The sequence below is a fragment of the Hermetia illucens genome, chromosome 5, assembly GCF_905115235.1.
Source record: "Hermetia illucens chromosome 5, iHerIll2.2.curated.20191125, whole genome shotgun sequence".
Lineage (NCBI taxonomy): Eukaryota > Metazoa > Arthropoda > Insecta > Diptera > Stratiomyidae > Hermetia > Hermetia illucens.
This window is the reverse complement of record NC_051853.1, coordinates 76939821-76961017: the sequence shown is the minus strand read 5'-3', so window position 1 is coordinate 76961017 and position 21197 is coordinate 76939821. Positions and strand designations below refer to the sequence as shown.

Below are 21197 nucleotides of genomic sequence, written 5' to 3'. Positions count from 1 at the left end.
AATAATTTTCATGTGGATTATTTGTAGCTGATTGTACCGTTGAGTAGTTATCAGCGAATCGATAATACAACGGCGCATTCACTACAAAACCTGTCATGTAAATAAACGGCCGTGTAAAGTACGCGATTGTACCGTACACTTAACACGAATGACACAAATATACAAAATAACAAGCGCAACACTGAACCCTTGTCTAGTAAGAGTTCATGCCATATGACAATATTGTTCTTTCTTTTTGGAGAAATGTACATACAACGAATTTGTTTTTTTCCGGTTGGAGAGGAAGAACTTAAACGTGGGAGCTGAAATAGGGTCGATATTCATGGGCTCATTATTTCGGTTTGTTGGAGTTGCACTTTCTATTTAGAATGGTTTTCTCTTACGAAATAAAGTTTTGCTTTCATGAAAAAGCAGATTTTACATACGAAGTCTAATTGTACATTACGAACATTTCCGTAACTAACAATGAACCACTACCGTAATTTAACATTCTACTGTATTTGCAAATTAGTTCTACCAGTATTGTAGTAAACAAGCGATTTAGGCCGGAATGGCTGAACTGGAGCCGTGAAATTTGGTGCAGATACGGGAAGTGTTCGTCGTCATTCCACCGAATATTTTGAAAGTTGAAACAGAGTTGATAGCGATTTTCCTACTCTGTACACGGGCTTAATTGATCAGCATATCGCAATAACAACGTTAGAGACATATCACAATTAACGTTCAAAGAAACATTGAAATATTTTATCCGAGAAAGATTGAAATCGATGAAGTAGATCAAATTCATTTTGCTTTAAAAACTCGGGACAAGTAAGTAACAATACCGCCATGATCAAAACAAGCATGGGAAATAGGCCCCTTCAAAATTTTCAATTCTAAACTTCACATATTTATTGCCACGAATCGTCATCACCTCAGCTGCTAAGATCGACAAAGATTTCCCTTCATTTTCTCAAACCCTTCATCACAGTGTGATGGTCAGGCTTGCTGAGCATCAGTCTCTCGATTTTCCTTGTTAGGTCATGAATTTCGTGTTTGGCTTGCTATTGTACGCTTATCTGCTGAACAGGATTGGGTATAATGACAATAAAACCGAAGCGCATCCTCATTACTAGGGAATGGATTTTGACGTAATTATTTTTCCCTGATCAATATATTCTCAGTTTGGAAACTTTATCATACGATTGATCGCTTTCTAAGCCATTTTAAGCTGTGATTACTTTACATATTTTCAAATATTTCAACATAAATCCATATTTTTAAATATCCTACTCTTTATCACATATTTTTACCGTATATATGTATCTATTTAGAAATGAGATCTGAAATAACCAGAATCTGAAAATAAACTATTCTTACAATCGGGTAGATTCCGTGAAATGGGTCACCGTCCACGTCAGCAATAATTTCTGCGAAATCCCTACCTTAGTTTTTGCATTCTTTTCCCTCGTTTTCTCTCGAATACTTCAGGCACGTTTTTAAATGAAAACTAACAATATGCCTAAACTGCGTTATCTCAAAAAAACCTCGTGCCAAAATACCTGCGGGAGTTTCCGAATGAAACTTATAAAAGTGATTCAAATATTTTATACTCTTTATGTTGCGATAAGGCAGTATCTACGGCTCAACGCTCTTGAGTTATCCAACATATCTGTACTGTAAAGCACGGAGATAATAAGGAGAGAAAATTAACCCACAATCAAACGTTTTTCACAACTTCTTCCTCTGTCGCAATGTCAAGTAGTAAGTGACCATTTTACATAGATTTGTGCCGAGCATTGGTCAGGGTTAATATTCTGATACATAAAATTAACAACCCAAATTTTAAAAGTTGAGTTTATCTATTATCCGTATGAGTGACTTTCTGTGAGTGATGCAGTCGATACCAAACCTCCCCTTGTTTGAAGCGCGGTCCAAATTCGCATTGACACTTTCCAATGACATCATTCATATGGTACTTGATTTCTGGTACTTATCCCAATTTTGGGGGAGGGCGTCTTGAGCCCCCAACCACTTGAAATCGTTTCCAGTTTTTTTTTTATCTACATGCTATCCGGTTTAGGCAAAGTACCCCCAGAACAGTAACAAGCCATCATATGTTAATTCACCTCTGCCCTGAAAATAGCATCATCGAAATTGATTTTCACTTGGTGGTTGCTCACTCAGAGGCAAAAAACGTACTGATCCTGTTACTCTTGTTACTGCCTGCAGACGCAGCACGTAAGCCGTTGCCCCACCCCCTTGCAATGTGAAAACATCAGACACGTGATTTTTTGAAACTTCGTCGAAAATTAGTCAGTGAACCATTTTGAATTCGAAAAATGTGTCAAACTGACACAAATGGCGGATGCGGAGCTCGTGTAGGGTACTGGACGTTGGATGTCCCACGTAAGAATGGTCATGATAAGAAACTAGGGCGTTTCCTTAATGAACTCTCACAGAGAAACAAAGCAAATTTGATATACCTGCCAGTTTAATAGTTGCACTATTCGGATAGTGGTAGAGTAATTTAATTCAACTCACGAATTCCTTTCATATTGGCAGTAGCATTTTATGTAAATAACATGGCGAATTCATTCCATAGAAATTTATAACTATTATCAGGGCATCCTGGATGAAAGCATCAAACACTGACAAAACCCAAAAGTGTAGAATCGATTTATCGTTTTTAAGGCACAAGTCACTTAAACTATATAAACAAAAAGACATATTAGCCCATATGTATATTTGCTAGAGATCAAAATTCGAAAAGGAAAGGTTTGCAAAAGGCAGTGCTACTTACGAGTGGTCTTTTGGGGCACAGACTATCAACATCCCAATTTCTGGGCCATTGATTTCAAAGAAAATTATGCGAAATGCCATATCTTTAAGCCAAGCTTAACTAAATTTAAACACAGACATTCCACAAAATATGAAACAAAACTAAACGGCATTATTTTCTAAGGCCTTACATGACAAAACTATGTCATTGAAAGAGAAAATATGTGAAGGTAGAAAAAAGTTTTAAAGAACAGATTGTCATTTTATTATGCGTCAACATAAAAGAAGGATTTAAGATTCCTTTGTTCAACGACAAGGCCCAAAAATCTCGATGTTTTAAAGGAAACAATTTGGACTTGTTTGATGTAAAATGGCACTCAAGCCAAAAACGATGGATAGCTCGCAGAATAAGGTCATCCAGGTTGATGGCTTTCAACAATAAAATCAAAAGACCAGGTGAATTGTTGCTTTATTTATTGATAGCGCCCCAATGGACAGCCAGATGGAGTTATCAAATGTTAGAATCATTTTCGCCCTCGTAAAACAACTGCCGTTTTTTAACCCTTGTATCAAGGGAAAAAAATTTAAAGTGAACTACCGAATGTAAACTACCGACATTCGTTGCCAAATGGTTAGGTAGGTTTGAAGCTATCAATGTCAATGATATCCTTGGTGGCCTAGTGGTGATACTGCTAAAGCACTGGATAACGCCATTATCATTCTATTCACGGATTCTCCAATCTTTTCTTTACGTAAAACAAGAGAAAAAAATTACAAAACAAAACCTTAAAGTGTCATTGAACATAATCAGGAAGGCTTCTAGAATCCAGGGTTTTTCACAAGAATGACGAGAAAAGAGGTCAACGAAACACATTGAAAAACGTTAAGTTGAGCCTACAAAAATATCAAAAGAGATTGGAGCAATATAAAATTTACAGACAAATCGACTATTAGTTGTTACTGAATGCAAAATTTTCCAAAAAAGGAAGTATTGTTGAAATCTGTCAGATCGCTGTATGGAACGCATCCATGCGCATCGATTCTGCAAAAGGATACCGACCCCAAACATTGTGCACTCCTCAGAAACAAGATCATCATAATTGACTGAAGTACTTAAAGCCCAGATGCAAATGCAACTTTAATGTCCTTCAGCTTATCCAAAGATTATCGTTCGTTAACACTTGCCTCCGCCATGTCATGGAGGTACTCTGGACCGACATGCTCTAAAACTAAGAAATACAGCTTACGGACCAGGTATCGATGGACGTATTGCCTAAAGGTGGACAACTTCATTGCCAACGAGTGGTTCACCTTAGAAACAGTGCAGGAAAAGTGTAGACTTCTAGGGAAAGCATGACGGGAGCTACCAAAGCTGTGATTTTTCCTAATTTCCGAATCAAATATACAATTTTCCTGACCAAGTTTGTATTTTCCCCATTCCTCACACTTTCATATTTTTCTCAAAACAATTCCGTAATTACTTAAATTTGGGACCCAGCATCAACTTTATACTTTTAGGAAAATAAATGAGCTATTGTCAAATAATTTTATCGTTTGTTACACCCTGCCAGACGCTCGTTCATTGTTATTCTCTAAAAAATTTACCATAGTTAAAACTTCCAATAAGACTGCTCTCCTCAAGGGGTTAACCCCATTTGTGACCTTTGAAAAAAATCTAGGTTTGTGTTTTTTTAAGCATAACTATCTGAGAATACGTCCTTAAAATTTTAAGGCGATCCGAATAAAATTGAATGAGATGCGATCGTTGAAAGAGAACAATCGGTGCCGTAAACGACCTAAAGTTGAAATTTTAAACGCGTTTTTCTACAAATAACATGTTTGAAAATTATGACCAAAATTACAAATCCAAATTACAAATGCTAGGAAAAACATTATAGCTCCTGCTGTTCCCCCACAGATTTGTAGTGTTTTCCGTAATACTCGGAGGCGCTTTATGAGCGGTTGAATGAAAAACAGTTCGGAGAGATTTGTCGCAACTATTCCCGTAATAATCTGTTCTTGAATTTCTGGATACATTTTAATAGAAAATTTCTACCGTAAGCAGTTGAACGCGACGGTATGGCGAAGTCATTGCAGGCATATTCAGAATGCAAAGTTTCTGAGGAATCAGTATAGCTTTTTTAAGTCACTCACAAACAAAGTTCCAGTCAATCCAATTTTTAGTAACGAAATTGAAATAGGATTGGGGAGACATTTAACAGAAGTTCCCAAGAAAAAGTTCGATGAACCATAAATGGTTTACAGAACTGAAGATGCCCGAACTCAAATCGAGTGTAGATGCTCTGGCCCAAATTTCCCGAAGAAAATTCACCACCGATGTGTAGATGACCTGAAAACCTGCAAACTTCTACGGAAAATCATTTGCCTCTACAAACGATAGTTTAGTATTCGTTATGATCTGGAGGCATCATTGGCCCCAATTTCGTTCAGAATGACGCAGAAGCGAACGACACTCTCAATTGTATTAGGAGCAACCCAAAGATAATGGATTTTTGTTATAAAAATATTTTCTATTTAAATAAAAATCTTCAGTCACCTTTAAAGTACTGTCTGTTAGCTGTGATGCACTTGTAAAATCTTTTTTCCCGGCTGTTTCAATCCCCTCCAAAACTCAACAATTTTAAATTTTTGGTCATTTTCGGAAGGACGAAAAAATCGCAAGGGGAAGGTACCGTCAAATGCGGAGAGTGATAGAAAACACTACCCGTGAGAGGCCAATTAGCGGTACACCCGTAACGTTCTGTGTATGGGGGCATTATCGTGATGAAGGAACGCCTGGTCGCCAAAATACCGGGAGCTTCTTCCGCACGCCCACTCGAAGCCACCTTCAAACCCCGAAATAAAAGTGCTGGTAACAAATTCCTGATGCACAATTTCCAACTCACGTCTGTTCAAAATTTCGTGGATCGTGAAACAGCGATCCTCATCAATTTTTTAAACATTTTCATCATTTCTAGGTGAATTGCCACCAGCATGAGGCGGGCTTTTAACTTAAATTTGAAGATTTTTCATCGCCCATCAAAAACGTGATACTATTGAACAAATCCACAGTATCTTCGTTGAAATTATATCTATCCTGGAGAGCAAGAATTTCTGAATCGCCGTATTTCTCGACATCACGCAAGAAATCGACAAGTTGTGGCCTAGTATAATATATAAACTGAAAATTTGTTCCCGGGAGAAATTCATCGTATTTTGGCATCTTTCTTTTCCAAATGCGAATTCCGAGTCAAGTACAAAGCCTTTACATCTCAGGACCATTACATAGAAACATAAATTCCCAAGGTAGCGTGATATACCTTATTTCTAATTTAAGCCTGCCTCCAAGCAGTCGTCTGATAACCTTGACATTCGCCAACGATACAGCAACTCTTGGCTCGCACTGCAATCCGTAACTGCCATATTATCTTTACATTCAAGCGTCAATCCGTCACATTGAACGGAGTTCCTGCCTCTCTGGTCAAAGATGTCAAATACTTCATGATGCATCTCTATCAACAGCTGACAGTTACGTCCATGGTGTTTAACGTAGGTACCTGTCGTGAGACTTAATCCTACGGTCCTCTGAAGACACGGATTGATTTTGTGACCACAATCAGAGCCCCGCTGAGGCAAGCAACAACGGTACCAGTCTATACCAAGTGCATGGCCTAGCATTCATACTGGTGGATGCAAGAATTACCTAAATCTCTACCAAACTATGGAGTACGGCACCCGTGTTGATACGCAACACCACGTCGAGGCCCGAAGGTCTCTTCTCGCTTGAGCACAACCACAACCACCATGAAACTCCCACTAGGGGGGCCAACCGCAAATAACCGAGCTTTCGAGGTTTCGTGACCAATTTGCCACTTCAGATGAGTCCCCGTGCAGACTCGTGTCTGATCGCCCTGATTAGGCCTTTGGAGCATTCACCTATTGCATCACGGCCGGCAAGCCAAAGTGAGTACAGCGTCTCCCGGTGCCACCACTATGGAGGTTCTCCTCGGCCACTTGGTTTTGGTTTGGCCGATAGGGTTGCCGCCCCATCTTCCTCACCGCCACCTCTGAGCTCCTATCAACAGCTGACAGAAGAAAAGGATTGAAGCCAAAAAATTACAACTAAATCTAAAAGCGATAAGTTTGCACTGTTTCCTTCGCAAAACAACGACCTCGGCCAAAAATATTATAGACGATATACGGTGTCCCATGGCACATGAAAAGCTCGAAGACTCACTAGGTCATCTCCTAGATGAAATATGTAACTAGATCCTAGTGTACTTTACTGATGAACCAACTAATTAGTTCCCTTCTTACAAAGTGTTTTCAATTGTGGAGGAGGGTTTGTGTCAAGTCTAGACATCCATGGCACAGAGAGGTAGCATCTTCATTTAAAACTACGCTCAGTAGATACTAATCATTCTCGGTGGCTTCTGGGGTAATGCCTCTACAATTTAGGAATATAGTACTACTGTGGGTGTTTCTACTTCGTTCACGAAAATATCTCCCTCCTAGAAATAATAGAAGATGATTTTTCATTGAAAGGTACACAACCGTCTATTGAAGCTAAAAGTCAATATACTAAAACAAGGTTGTTGCGTTATTGAGCAATACTCGGACTAGCATATCTCTTGCCATTCAAACTGTTCCCAAAGCAGTTGCGGAGCTACTTCCATTCAACTTCGATTTCAAGGCTGAAGGCTGTAACTTGTACCAATACCTCCTCAAATATCCTCAAAACCAACGTAATGCACGAACTACCAACAAAGCCAACAACCAAATTAAAACAATATCATTGTTCACGTGCAAATCTAATTCAATTGCTATCAGTGCTCTCCCCTTGAAACTGAGTGGGCAAAATCCATTAACAATCAGAGTCTGTATGAGTCACGTTTTCTAGCACTTTTCATGGCCAATAACCTTGTCTGATGCTGCTCAAATGTTAAAGTGGCTCCTTGACGCCGCCGAAAACGCTTTCAAGCCCCCGTTTGGAGCTAATATCGTGTTATACGCTAAATTTTCAAACATGCCGAAAAGTAAAAGCCGTAGCCCGCTAGAATTAGAATACACGGGCATGTATACATATATCGGTAATGAAGGAATTTTATGAACATAACTGCAATAATTGCAAAGCTTTTCTTCAGCTCAAATTTATTCAGTTGTGTGGGCCACAATCAGCTTGGCAGCTAGCAGAGGCGAGGTCAGATAAATAATATTTGTTGCTACTTTGTGGCGCGGCTGATTTCACGCGCTCTCTACACCTAAACAAGGTAGAATACAATATGTTGGTAATTATATTTCTTCTAAATATAGCAGGAACCTTGAAAACTGCACGCTTCGCAATCCAGACGAGTCGCAACTTGTATCTCAGATCCACATACAAAAAATAAAGAAAACTTTTGTAAAGTTTTTGTTTTCTTCGAACTTGTTTCCAAGTATCTAATAATATTCTTTTGTTTCATGAATTTCAAGCCATAGATATTAGGTTTCCGCACTTAGTACGCCTCTGCATCTCGACTTTTCATGGATGATTTATCCAAGGCGGCGGCCGTGTCATTGAGCCCCTTTTCGATCTAAGTAAGGAATGAAATTATCATTTTCTAGATGGACCGCGGTAGATCACTAACCTCACTTAGGAAAGTGCGTGTGGGTGCGCGTGCTGGCTTTCCATCCAAGTGGACATGGATCCATTTTGCACGCGATCTCACTTCCCAGCAGAAAGTTGAGAGTGCCAATTTCGCAGATGGGGCCTTTATGGTTGAGGTGGCATCGTGTAATATATTTAGCTTATTTTAACTGGAAGTGGTCTGAGTTCGTAGTTTGGTGTCTTATTTGGTCCGAAACCAATGGAAACTCTCTAAAGACTCAATGAAAAAGGGAATAGACCAACTGATTCATGCAGCCACTGATTTGGGAAACTAAATAGAGCACCAGAAATCGTTAATCCGATTTTAAAGATTCCCATGAAAATCATGTTTATATTCAACGATTCCCAACTCTTGAAGAAAAACTCTTTCGTAGACAATGAGCTGCAACACTATGAACAGAGTTGTATCAGATGATATTGGACGCCCAAGGTAAATTCCAGATGATATCCACCGACCATCTGTGCTTGTTTAGAACTCTCAAGTATGTTATTGTGCATCTGAGACGGACAGAATCTTATCTCCATTGTTCGAGCGTGGCTTTGAATTTGATCGTAACTCAAGCGATGAATGATTTCAGATTCTTTCTACTGAGATGACTACCAGGTGAGCGTCATTATTTTTTGTTATGAACGTCTTTGTGTATCCTCGAAGTGAAATCCGCTCCTAGTGAAGCAGATTCCGTATAGGTTATGTGCGATTAAGGAAAATTCTCATTGAGATTAATTGCCAGGATCGTAGCAGATGCCACCCAACTCGATGAGAAATCATGGATTACATACACACTTGTTAGATATCTTTACTTTGATCATTCCCAGTTTTGTACATACAAAACCCTAGCCTTATAGAGAGCGCAAATTACGATGCAATTGCTAATTCCAAATTTATAGGACGATGCAATATATTCAAAAGCATCTATCTCAAAAATGAAACTCCGCTTTGTTTTTAAGTTAACGAGTATCCTTTTCACCTCAGATTGCGGGAATCACCCCTGCCTTCCTGTATTTTTCCAGCCCAAATTGATCAAAAAATTTGTGGTTTTCGTCCGCTGTGTCTTATAACTTCGATCATAATCTCTTTGCGGAATCATAAAAATTTCGCGAAGTAACGAACACACTGTTCCAAATTCCCTAGTTCCGCAGTAATTCTATCGACACCTGGTGATTTATGATTACTGTGTAGGCCGTGTTCTATGAGGTTGTTGCGTTTCCGGTATGCATTCTCCCTTTCTGTTGCTAGCTTACAATCATCTGCAAACTAATAGTTTTTTTTGGACTGGGCCAAATATGTTTGTCGCCATATCAACGATAACGTTTTTCAGCTAATTGTGAAGATCATTTGTCGATACCAAATACTTCCAGAAACTATTTCAGCTTAGTTAAAGAATCCGCAGCCTGTTATCATTGATAGTTTTCTGCAAGCTGTGGGAGTGGACGCATCGCATGAATACCTGTTCCGTCCCTGCTTAGCTCTTAAAACCGCCAAGCGTGATTTTGATATCATACCAGGGACAGACTTTGAGTATTCGTCCCACTGTCCGTAGAACGATAATCCCGAACTTGCCACAGTCAAAGAGAGAAAAACTGCTGACATGTCCTGGGAATGATATACAAAGGGGCCCAAATGGTGACGATGTATTTTCCAGTATACAGAAGTAAAGTAGAAGGCAAACACAAACTCCTCACGATCGTAATGAAGGATCGATACTTGGAAGCAATTAAAACCAATTTCAGATTCGGGCATGCACACAAGAAGAAATCGACGAAGAATACTTCAAAGCAGATCAGTTGAAAATCTACTGATATTTTGGGAGGAATCGTAGAGATTATGCAGCTGCCTATTGAAGAGGAGAGGCTGGACGATCTAGACATGGATCATCTCCTAAGGCTCAAGGCGGTCAGTGAATCCCAGGTAAGTGAGCAGGAGAACAATGGTCTGAAATTGGTGAAGAACTCTAAAACTAAATAGCACATATAAACCTCAAAAAGGCAGTAATTACAAGGATAACATTGGAATAGTGCTTGCTCAAGACCGCTAGGTGTACTGGAGGCGGATTTATGATTTGCAGGGAAGACCGCAAGTAATTTGGGATTTCTTTTGTGTCAAGCCAGAAACTTGCGTCATTCTTAAATTCTAATTAAAATATATATAGAAAATCAAAGTATATATAGAACAAAAATTGCGAGAATGGATCAATAGAATGTTTGGCAAAATTTTATTGCCACGAAGTTTTACGTTTAACTACAGACGGAGCATGTGGCCGTCATATGGGACGAAAGAACAGTTAAGTCCTTGAGGGTTTAACGTAAGCACCTGTCTGGACAACTTAATCCCACGGTCTTCTTAAGACACGGATTGATTTTGTGACCACAATCAGAGCCCGGTGAAACAAGCAAAAACGGTACCAGTCTATACCAAGTGTATGACTTAGCATTCATATTGGTGGATGCAAGACATACCTAAATCTCTACCGAACTAAGGAGTACGGCACCCATGTTGAAACGCAAGACCACGCCGAGGCCCGAAGGTCTCTTCTCGCTTGAACATAACCACAACCCCCATGAAACTCCCACTAGGGGGTCAACCGCAAACAACCGAGCTGTACTCACATACAACGGGAGTTCACCCGAAGTATGAGAGTCCAGGGGTTATCCCGGTTCCCATGGTACCAGTATATCCCTGGTAAGGTTTCGTGACCAATTTGCCACTTCAGATGAGTCCCCGTGCAGACTCGGGTCTGATCGTCCTGAATAGGCCTTTGGAGCATTCACCTACTGCATCACGGCCGGCAGCCAAAGTGAGTACAGCGTCTCCCGGTGCCACCACTATGGAGGTTCTCCTCGGCCACTTGGTTTTGGTTTGGCCGAGAGAGTTGCCGCCCCGTCTTCCTCACCGCAACCCCTGAGCACCAGGGACGAAAGAATAGACAAAAAACAGACATCGTTTCCGAATAAGGCGAAAGTAGCTGGGTAGCTGGTAGCACCATGGCATGCATTATGTTGTCCAAAGTTCACCATTTCGTAAAAAATGCTATGATCAACAAATGAGTTACACACACCTCATTGACAATACCCAATATACTCTAGTTTTTGAGAATCTATGAGATGAAGCCCTAAGTTTTTTTTGACGAATGAACGAAATTCACTGATGAAAAGTAGAATAATCCCGGTTGCCAGACCTCTTCATCTGGATTTGATCACATATGCGAAAAGGATACGGAAAAACCTCTCCACGATATAAAATTATTATGTACGTCAAGTCAAGTCAATAACCCGCCAAAATAATCAGTTTCTAGTTTAGAAGAACCAGCACGGCACTGTGAAAACACTTTCATTTGGCCAAAATTGGTTATCTGTTTCCAACTTTTTGAAAGAGACTGTGCAATATGTTTCTCTAACTGGCTTGATGCCGCTTAATTTTTCGGATTTCAGGAAATTTTGCTCCATAACTTGATGCTCTACTTGAAACGCTCGCAGCTGACTACATTCGCTGTTATTCATGATAACGTCACACGCACTTTCGTTGAAAACCGCTACATCTATTGGGAAAAAACTTAATGGGAGCGATGGAACTGCGAACCGCATTTATACAACTAACGATATCACTTTAGATTGAGTTTAAGTCTGTATCAAATGAAGTATTAATTACAAACGGATGGATTCGGAGGTTAAGAATTAAACACTTAAATCAAGGACTTATTTTCAGATATATGCTATTCTTTCCAATTTGGTCACTGCTTACACAAATGTTAAACGCCGGATAACAGTTTCATATCAAAGCAGAATTTCACCTCATAAGATCTTATCGTGTGTTTAGTAAAGTATTCGAATGGTTACTCCCAACTGTTACCACATAACCAAATCCTAACAGCGAAAAAATGCTGCGCCCAGCTGGAATGCCTCGAGGCAGCGTTGAAGGAAAAACCTCCATCCCTGGGTAGCGATGTGTTCCACCATGACAACAGTAAGGCTTACACTGCCGAACTCATTTAGTGAAAAATTGCGGTGGTAGGCCGGCAGCAGTTGGTCCAGCCCACATACTTCCCTAACCTTGCCCCGTTAAATTTTTACTAATTTCACCCTTGAGAGAATCATTTGAAAAAAGCAAATCTTGTAACGAAACCGCTCCCTGAATTTGACAAAAAGGGGATTTTGCACTATCAGACCGTTGACAGTATATAATAGACCACAGATGAAACTGTATTAAACTAGAAATACAAAAAATTGGGAAGTTTAATTTAAAAAAAAACCTATACACATACAATAAATTTAAATATCCTGAAAATTAAAAACGGCCAAAAAGTTACGAAGATGTTAGACGACGGTGGTTCACAAACACAAAGAAAATTTGAAGAGCACTATGGGCTAGTCGACAAGCTGTTCGCAACTGGCTACGAGAGATGCCACATTAAGTTGCACAATAGGCAAATAGAAAGGCGTCAAAACACATCAAATTACGCTCAATACAAAAGAAAGTCATTACTTGGAATGGGAAGTAGATTTATTCTGAGAATCCCAAGTTCAAAAAATCATGGCCAGGTACACTGTGCAAAAGTGTGGCTGTTAAAGCCTAACGAAACGGTCAATACCAAACGCCATAATTTATCGATTGGAACCATTTGCTGTTCGAAAAAAGTAAATATCAAGAGAGGTAGAACAAGATCAGTTTACGTCACGCTGGAAGTACTCAACTGTAAAATTTCCATCCTAGGCGGCTTATTTACTATTTGTTTGCATTAGAGTCAAGAATTGGCCGACCAGCACTTTGATTCCTAAGATGTGAAAAAAAGAGTTGACAATTGATTTGCAGTACAAGGATTTCGACTGGTGTGGGATCAACGAATTAACCAGGGTGAAATTTGAGAGAAACGTGTTTTCACATGAGTTGAAGAGAAACAGCCTTGAATGAAACCATATAATTTTTTAAATTTGGAACAAATTCGAGATCCAACCATCCGGTGGTAAAATGATACTCACACTTTTTCGTGACTCACAAGAATTTTTTTTTATGCAATTTTCTTGAAGACCAACTAACAGTGAATAGTTAATATGTGTAGATTTCAGGCAAACTTATAGGTACAAGTGTTTTATTTGCCGTAGAACAGCATATTCCTATTGTCTCTATCACCTTATTAAACACACTATAAGGCAATCACTGCTCGCATTTCATCTTCGAACTGCGTCCCGTACATTATTACCTGTGTTTATTTCCATGTTCTCTTCCAGCTTCTCTAGTGGAAGCATTTTTTAATACCCTGGTAGATGTTCTCTCAACTAAATATCCGGACCAACCATTCATCCTTTGCGAGTACTTTAATTTCCCCTAAATTGAATAGACGACCGCTGTCAGTATACCCGGCACCTAAGCATATTACTCCCTATTTTCTAGCTCTGATGACGTTTACGGATTCCTACTTCGCCTTACAATTTAACATCCATCACGACCATCCATCGCCTCCTCGGCCTAATTTTTTCCTACATTCCTCGCTATCGTTCTTAACTAGGCTTATCTGAAAGTTGATGCTCACCAACCCCATCTTGAAGTCGACTTCCATACTGATCGATTCGATTGATCGTAATTCAATTTATAAAGAGCAGACTTAATAGCCCTAAATAAGTTTCTTTCCTCAGGACCGAAGCTCTCAAAAATTTATCTTGCAAAGAGTTTTATCCCTTCTTGGAAAAACTGCTTCCCTTCTTTGTTTCCACCTTTTCTCATAAGCGCCGTAGATACCTGGTTTGATTCACAGTTGGAATTCGTAATGGCTTGCTTGCGAAATGCCGGTCTTGGCTAAAATTTCGATGCGCAAACAATTGGTCCATAAAAGCCTTAATGGGAGCGCTTAGTCCAAATATCTATCGACTATTGAAGGCTCTCACGAGCGACGTGAACGTAAGTCCTTCTGCAAGTGAGCTTCTTTGATATTAGGTTTTTTCAGTTTTTGCATCTATCCCACCTTCCTACCCCGTTCCTATAAATTCGGTATTCTTGCTCACTCTATGCCTCTTCTATTCCCCTTTCCTTCTGTTATTGTCGAATTTCTCATCGACAATGATATTAATCCTATCTTAATGATATCCCAATCTTTTTTTAAAGAAATTTAAACAGAATATTTCCCTTTCTCTTCCGCTAATTTTCAACAAAAGTTTATCTGAAAATGACTTCCCAGTCAATTGGAAGGCACCACATATCATCCCCTCACACAAATAAGGCGACTGACTGCTCATTAGTTGAAAACGAGCACCCTATATCACACGTTTGCTATATGCCAAAAATTCTGGAAAAATATGTCAAAAATTGCCTTTTGCCCTGCTTTGAACAAGTTATTGCGAAGGAGCAGCATTAATTTCAAAGTAGGCGTCCTTATACATGCAAAAGAGGGATGCAAAAAGTCATGAGAGGTATCAAATGAAAGGTCGCGATTCGTATGGTACTTCCCGAAGCCGGACTTAATTTTGACATTTGTTGGATAGGTAGGGAGTGCGGGGAGTCAAAATTGATCATCTTTTTAACGGCCCCATTCTCAGAAACAACACAACCGAAAAATCAGAAAAAAATCAGGAGTCAGCCACTATATGGTGCCTAGGCTCCGAAATACCCCCCATACCGATATCCCTTCAAATGAAGTTAATAATAGTATATTACTACAATTTTTAGTAATTGGATGTAAAACCCCCTCTAAGATCTTCCTAACACCACGAAATTTTGCAGCAATGTAGGCTATGATATAGAGCATGATCCTATCAGTTTGGTGAAAATCGTTATAAAGTTATAATAGGCCAAAGTTGTCGCTTCTTTGCAAATTGGATATGTGGATATGTGGATACTCTCACATAATTTTCTGACTATTGTACATTTTGAATTAAGTAAATATTACAATGGTACCATAAAAAGCAATTTCCACTAAATATCGTGGAGTTTAAAAAACTGTGATTTTTTTCTAATGATTCTAGACGGCATAAATAACGCAAGAATGCATTCAACGCGGGGAGATTCTTCTACACCTTCCTTATAATACATACCTCATACTTATCATCAATAATAGAAACTACCAATTTTTGCAAAGTAGAAGTACAGAGAGTCAACAAATCTTCTATGTACATTTATACGGTACTTGCAATATTGCAAATATATAAAAATATGCACTGTGTTGGAAAAAGGCCTAGTCTTGTTAAAATTAATCTGGGAGAGGCAAGTAACTACTAATAAAAATAGAAATAAAATCTATAAGTCATGACTTTTGAGAAGATGAGCCCACGCTTCTAGCTAGCGTTCATTTTTCCATTAGAACTGTCATAAAGAACGATAAAGTATTACAATACACATATGCCTTAATCCTCCCTCTTTTGATGAACTAATCAGCATTTATTTCTCTCGGGCTCTAGTAAATCAATAAAACGTTCTACCCATGCTTGTCCTCTTGCTTTCATGAAGGAACGTCGCGAAGCTTTATCAAGTGAGCACAATTATCGTCGAATAAAAGGATGATTCCCAGAAGTGCTTCCCTGGACAAGGATACGCATCTATAAGAAACCAATACGATGATACCTTTATACTCGCCGCAGGCTATAAACTAGTTTCGACTTCAGTCCCTGGTCCCGATTTATTCCATTATGGTGGCCCCATATTGAAATCCAAGCAATGTCGCTTGAACCTTGTGATACCCAACATCAAATCCACCCATACCTAATTGAAATTTCGCAAGCATATTACATCTCCAAGTGCCACCAACAATTATACATTGACACACAACACATCTGCCCCCCATAATGGTTTTTCCTCCAACAACCGCCAGCGGTAGTAGCAATAATTAATTTTTCTGCGTTCCGAAAAAAAGTATAAATATAATTTTACTTTACGACTCGCCCAAATTCGAGCTTCGGAGTGCAGTTAAAGTTGAACATTGAAAAGCAGCCATCATCAACAGTTGTTTCCCCCGCTCTGTCTGCATACTAATATCTGTTGACCTCAAAAGACTTTTAATGGGTTAACCGTAGATTTGGACGTGGAGCAGACGAGGACGGCGAAAGATGAAGCAGCCAAAGACATTTTGTCTGACTTTCCTCCAGTTTCTAAAGTTTCCGAGCACTCTGGTGGATGTAATATGGTTTCATGTTCGAGTAACTGACTGTGTTTCTCATTTCATGCCATGTTAGGTATTTTGCTCTTTGCCAGTCAGAAACTAACATTTTTTTAATTGAACATTTAAGGTTTTTATGACGAAAGGCTTTTCGTGTCTAGTTGTCTTGTAATACACATTTGGAAATTAAAGGTAACACCAACAGAGCCAGCCACTCCGTGTACTTTTATGATTTGTAGGAGTTCATGGATATGCCCGGTGTAAATCTCTTGGAGCAAATTATGTCACACCGAGTCTTGTATAAGTACAAATATTTAGATATGGGGCTAGAAACGGGTGTTGTAATGAGGAATGGCAAAAGGTCGTTCAGGGTTTGCGGAAAAACGCCGCTGGGGCAGTTCACTTATAGGAGGAGTTCACAGCCTAGATCTGCTGACATTAGCAAACTTTGTTACATAACTAGCATAAATACACATTCGACACACATGTCCATATTTACCGTAACACGTGCTGAATCGAAACAGCACTCCGCTTGCATGAAGTCTATATGAATTTATTGGGGACAGGCGGTGTCGCTGGGGGCGAAGAATGAGCGTAAATAAAATTATATTTACTTTGTTCACATACGTGAAACACTGAAGGCTTAGTCGCTAGAATTATGTGGCTGAGATTCTATTTTTACAATGTTTGCTAATTGAATAAACGATAGTTCTAGTTGTATGTTTTCCCAGCCCCTTGCTGTGTGGAAAATTATAGAATGGAAGGAGACTTGCTGCACCTTAGACTGTTGCAGATTTGTAATGGAGATTTAAAAGGAACTCTGTGGAAAATGTCCTTAAAACTAGCATTTCTTACACAGAATAAGAGACTTGGTCCACTTACCTAAAAAGCTGCCTTAAATACATATAATCTGGTTGTTCATCAAATCTAAGACTCCGACAGTAATTCAAATACATGGAAAATTCTGCCGGGAATCCTTTACACAGTACTTCAATCGGTGTCGACATCTTCTTCTCCGAGATTTTCTCATATTTCTGTTTCTTATTATTAGCCTTCATTCCTTGCCATGGCAATGCGCCACGATTAAAATACATCATAACATATCCTAGTGATTCCATGTCATCACGTCGTGACTGTTCAATGCCTAAATGTGCATTAATCGATGCATAACGTGCGGTGCCGGTTAAATTCTTATCCTCGCGATAAGGAATGTGTATGCGCGTTCGTGGATCGCGATATTTCTTAGCCAATCCGAAATCGATTAGAAACAGCTTATTGCAGTGACGTCCAATGCCCATGAGAAAATTATCGGGTTTTATATCGCGATGGATGAAACATTTCAAATGTAAGAATTCCAAGCGTCCTATCATTTGATCGACTAACATTAGAACAGTTTTAATAGTGAAATGGCGACTACAGAACGTGAAGAGATCCTCGAGCGATGGTCCGAGCAGATCCATTACTAAAGTGTTATAGTTTCTTTCGTGGCCATAGTAACGGATCCTCGGAATACCGACGCCTCCGCTCAATAATCTATAGAGTTTGTATTCGTATAGTAATTGTGGATGACGGGCCGAAGCGTTTTCTACTTTGATTGCAACTTCCTCGCCACATTGTACGCTCATGCCAAGGTAGATGTCACCGAATGAACCGCTTCCTGAAAATAAAAGAAAAAATATATTAGTTCTGATTTTTTCAAAAATGTCAATCGACATAAGTAGTCAGACCTAAATTAATATTAATTTCGTTCATTACACATAAACGTACATTCTCGAACTAGAGAAGGAACTGAGAGAGCTTAGGATTTTTCATTTCCATAGACGAGGATTTTGCTAATGCTATGAAGAAGGCTACGGCAATCCTATGTTCGGGTTAAAACTCGCATGCTTTCCATCATAGATTGATTGGAGTGACCTACAGATCAGGGGCGTTATTCTGATGCATATTCTATCAACGATTTTGCCACAATTTTTAACATTTTCGTCATATTGAAGGTCATCAAGGTGGTAAGTGGCAGTGTATCCTTCAGACAAACACCAAACTCGGGCAAAAGTGATCTTCATTTCGAGAGTGGGAGAGAAAAATCCTTTTCACTTCGCTTTCACCCTTCGTACAGAACTGCGATCAGAATCGGTTCATGGTCATAAAATTCTGGAAAGAAGAGGAAAGGCTGAGGGGCTATACTCCGCAAATTCGCCAGGAATGTGCAGTCTTAGTACCTATAAAAAATGTGAACCATTTCGCTGGCAATATTGTTTCAAATACACCAACAAGAGCCTTAGGATCACAGCTGACGAGAGAAAACTACCACGTGAGAAGCTTGGGAGCATGACCAGAAGTGATAACAGATGGGAATCGGTCTTTTTTATATAATAGCAAACACGAAAAGGGTGCGAATTATATCCAACTTAAAACTGCCAGTATTTGAAGCCTGAGTCAGGCTAGAATTAAATTTTTTGTTTGGGACCTAAGAGTAAGTAGCCTAGTGCTCTAACCACTGAGCTATCCTGACACATCAACTCAGCAATGAAACCTTCATACAATGTGTAACATTTCTGCAAATTAGAAAACAACACCTGGGAGAATACCTGATACCAGACATCCTAAAATCTCTGTCTGTTATATGACTGATTGTTCAGTTCAATCTCTCTTGAAAATTAGGGACTTTCTAAAACGGTTATTTTTAAAATGTCTCCATATTTTGCGGTTTTTTAGCTTTTCGTCTAAGCTCGCTCCTGGTTCGGCCCATCTCATCGGGGATGTTTCAATTATCTCCAAATGAAAATTTTTTCCCCGTTTTGTCATAAATTGTTACGCGACAATGTTCTGTTTGTGCTACAATATTGGAATAGTATATGGAAAATCCAAGCTTTCTATTATAAATCGTATGATCGGTGTACTGTGGTCTGAGACAATAACAAATGAAGAACTTGGCCGGCAAACGGGCTAGATACCCTGGGAGCGGAAGTGGCACATTAAGGAAGGATGGCAGATTCGCTGTGGGTTATGCCTGGCAATGGAACCCACTACGCCAGGAAGGCGGCGAGTGATTGGGCCCAGAGCTTGGTGACGCAGACCGGTGGAGGAAGCTGCTCGGAAAGCCGTGGGCGAGATGAATCGACAGCGATAGCACGTGTGAGCAATTGACGTAATATGCCTAACACAGGACGTTATGATAACCATATAAATTTAAATGTCTTGGGTATCGAAAACAATTGACCGAAAGCAGATAGGAAACAAAACATCCATGATGAGGTGAGTGAAACATATCTGATGAGACGGGCCCAACCTGGAACGAGCTTAAGAGAAAAACCAAGAATTTACAAAATTGAAACATTTTAAAAAACAGAACAAGTGAAAACAATCAATCTACAAAGTTCCTAGATTTCGATCAAATACTGTTGACGCTGTTAGCATATTATTTAACCATAATAATATCAACACAGATTGCACTGGTTACTGAAGAACTATTGAGTCCCTTTGATGGGCATAGTGAGAACTATAATGTAGCAATTGGTCATACAACATACAGAAATTTTAGGATGTTTCCCACTTCTGTTTTAGCCTTACATCTGGGTATCAGATATTCTCCCAGGAGTTATTTTGTAATTTGCAAAAGTAGCGAACACTGTATGGAGGTTTCATTCTTCTCAACAAAAATATGCATGTTCACAAAGCTTCCTCGCATGGTAGCCAGCTGTGATATTAAGGCTCTTGTTGGTGAAGTTGAAAGAATGCTACCAACAAAAAAGGACGACTAACGGTTTTGCCTAGGGCAGAGGCAACCCACCAGACACGGCCTCACCTCTGCCTTGGGAACAGCGTGACCGAAAGTGGCAACAGGTGGAAAACGCTCCTTTATATAATTACAAAAACACGACAGCGGAGCGAATTATATCCAAGTTTAAATCGCCAATAGTTTGAGCCTAAACTAAGCCAAAGCTAGATTTTTGTTTGGGATATGGGGGATCCTAAGTCCACATCCACTTGATGTTGGACCGCACCAAGTGGAGCACTTTGCTATTCCGTTTCATGGTCCTTGGTTGCTATGCCCCGAACGAGGGGGGTCGTGGACCATAAAACGTGAGAGCAAGTTGGTCCGATCCAACATTAAGTGGTTGTGGACTTAGGATCCCTCATATCCCAAACAAAAATACTACCAACACAATGATTCACATTTCCCATAGCTAACCTGGACTGTCCCATTTCTGGCGAAATGCATTGAATAGTCTCTCAGCCGTTCCTATTCTTTCCTGAATGTTGTGGTCATAAACTGCTTTCCGATCCCGTGGAAATGTTGTAGTCTAAAACGTGGCCACTCCACTGCCTTCAGTACAACGGAGGTCAGGTGGAAAGGATCCTTCTCATCCACTCTCGAAATGAAGACCACTTTTGCTCCCTATGTAAACTTGGTATTTGCCCCAAAGCTGTATTGCCATTTACCATTTCTAGTATACTATTTAACCATTTAAAGCGGTTCTCATTCTCCCATGAAACGTATGACCTTTTTTCCGAAATTGTTGAAGTTTGTTCAAAAATAACATCGCGTAAACTACATTCAAGGATTGCTCTGCTGATATCAAGAATGATCCAATAGTTAACATGTAACGAAATGGAACACATTCCTATGGTGCGAAAATCAAGGCCAATTGTCCCAATGCAATCTGCCTAAAAAAAACGGGTTAAAAAGTGGACAATGCGACCAAATGTGA

The 21197-nt window shown here is 39.6% G+C and overlaps 1 protein-coding gene across 2 annotated transcripts in view; it reads right to left on the bottom strand.

Annotated features, from left to right (window-relative positions):
* LOC119658011 (casein kinase I-like) overlaps positions 1 to 21197 on the bottom strand; it is a 64631-nt gene that overhangs the window by 30835 nt on the left and 12599 nt on the right. For both annotated transcript variants that reach the window (XM_038065236.1, XM_038065237.1), the window contains exon 3: positions 17368 to 18142. In XM_038065236.1, the coding sequence (XP_037921164.1) occupies positions 17368 to 18142 (775 nt within the window). The remainder of the gene's footprint in view (positions 1 to 17367; positions 18143 to 21197) is intronic.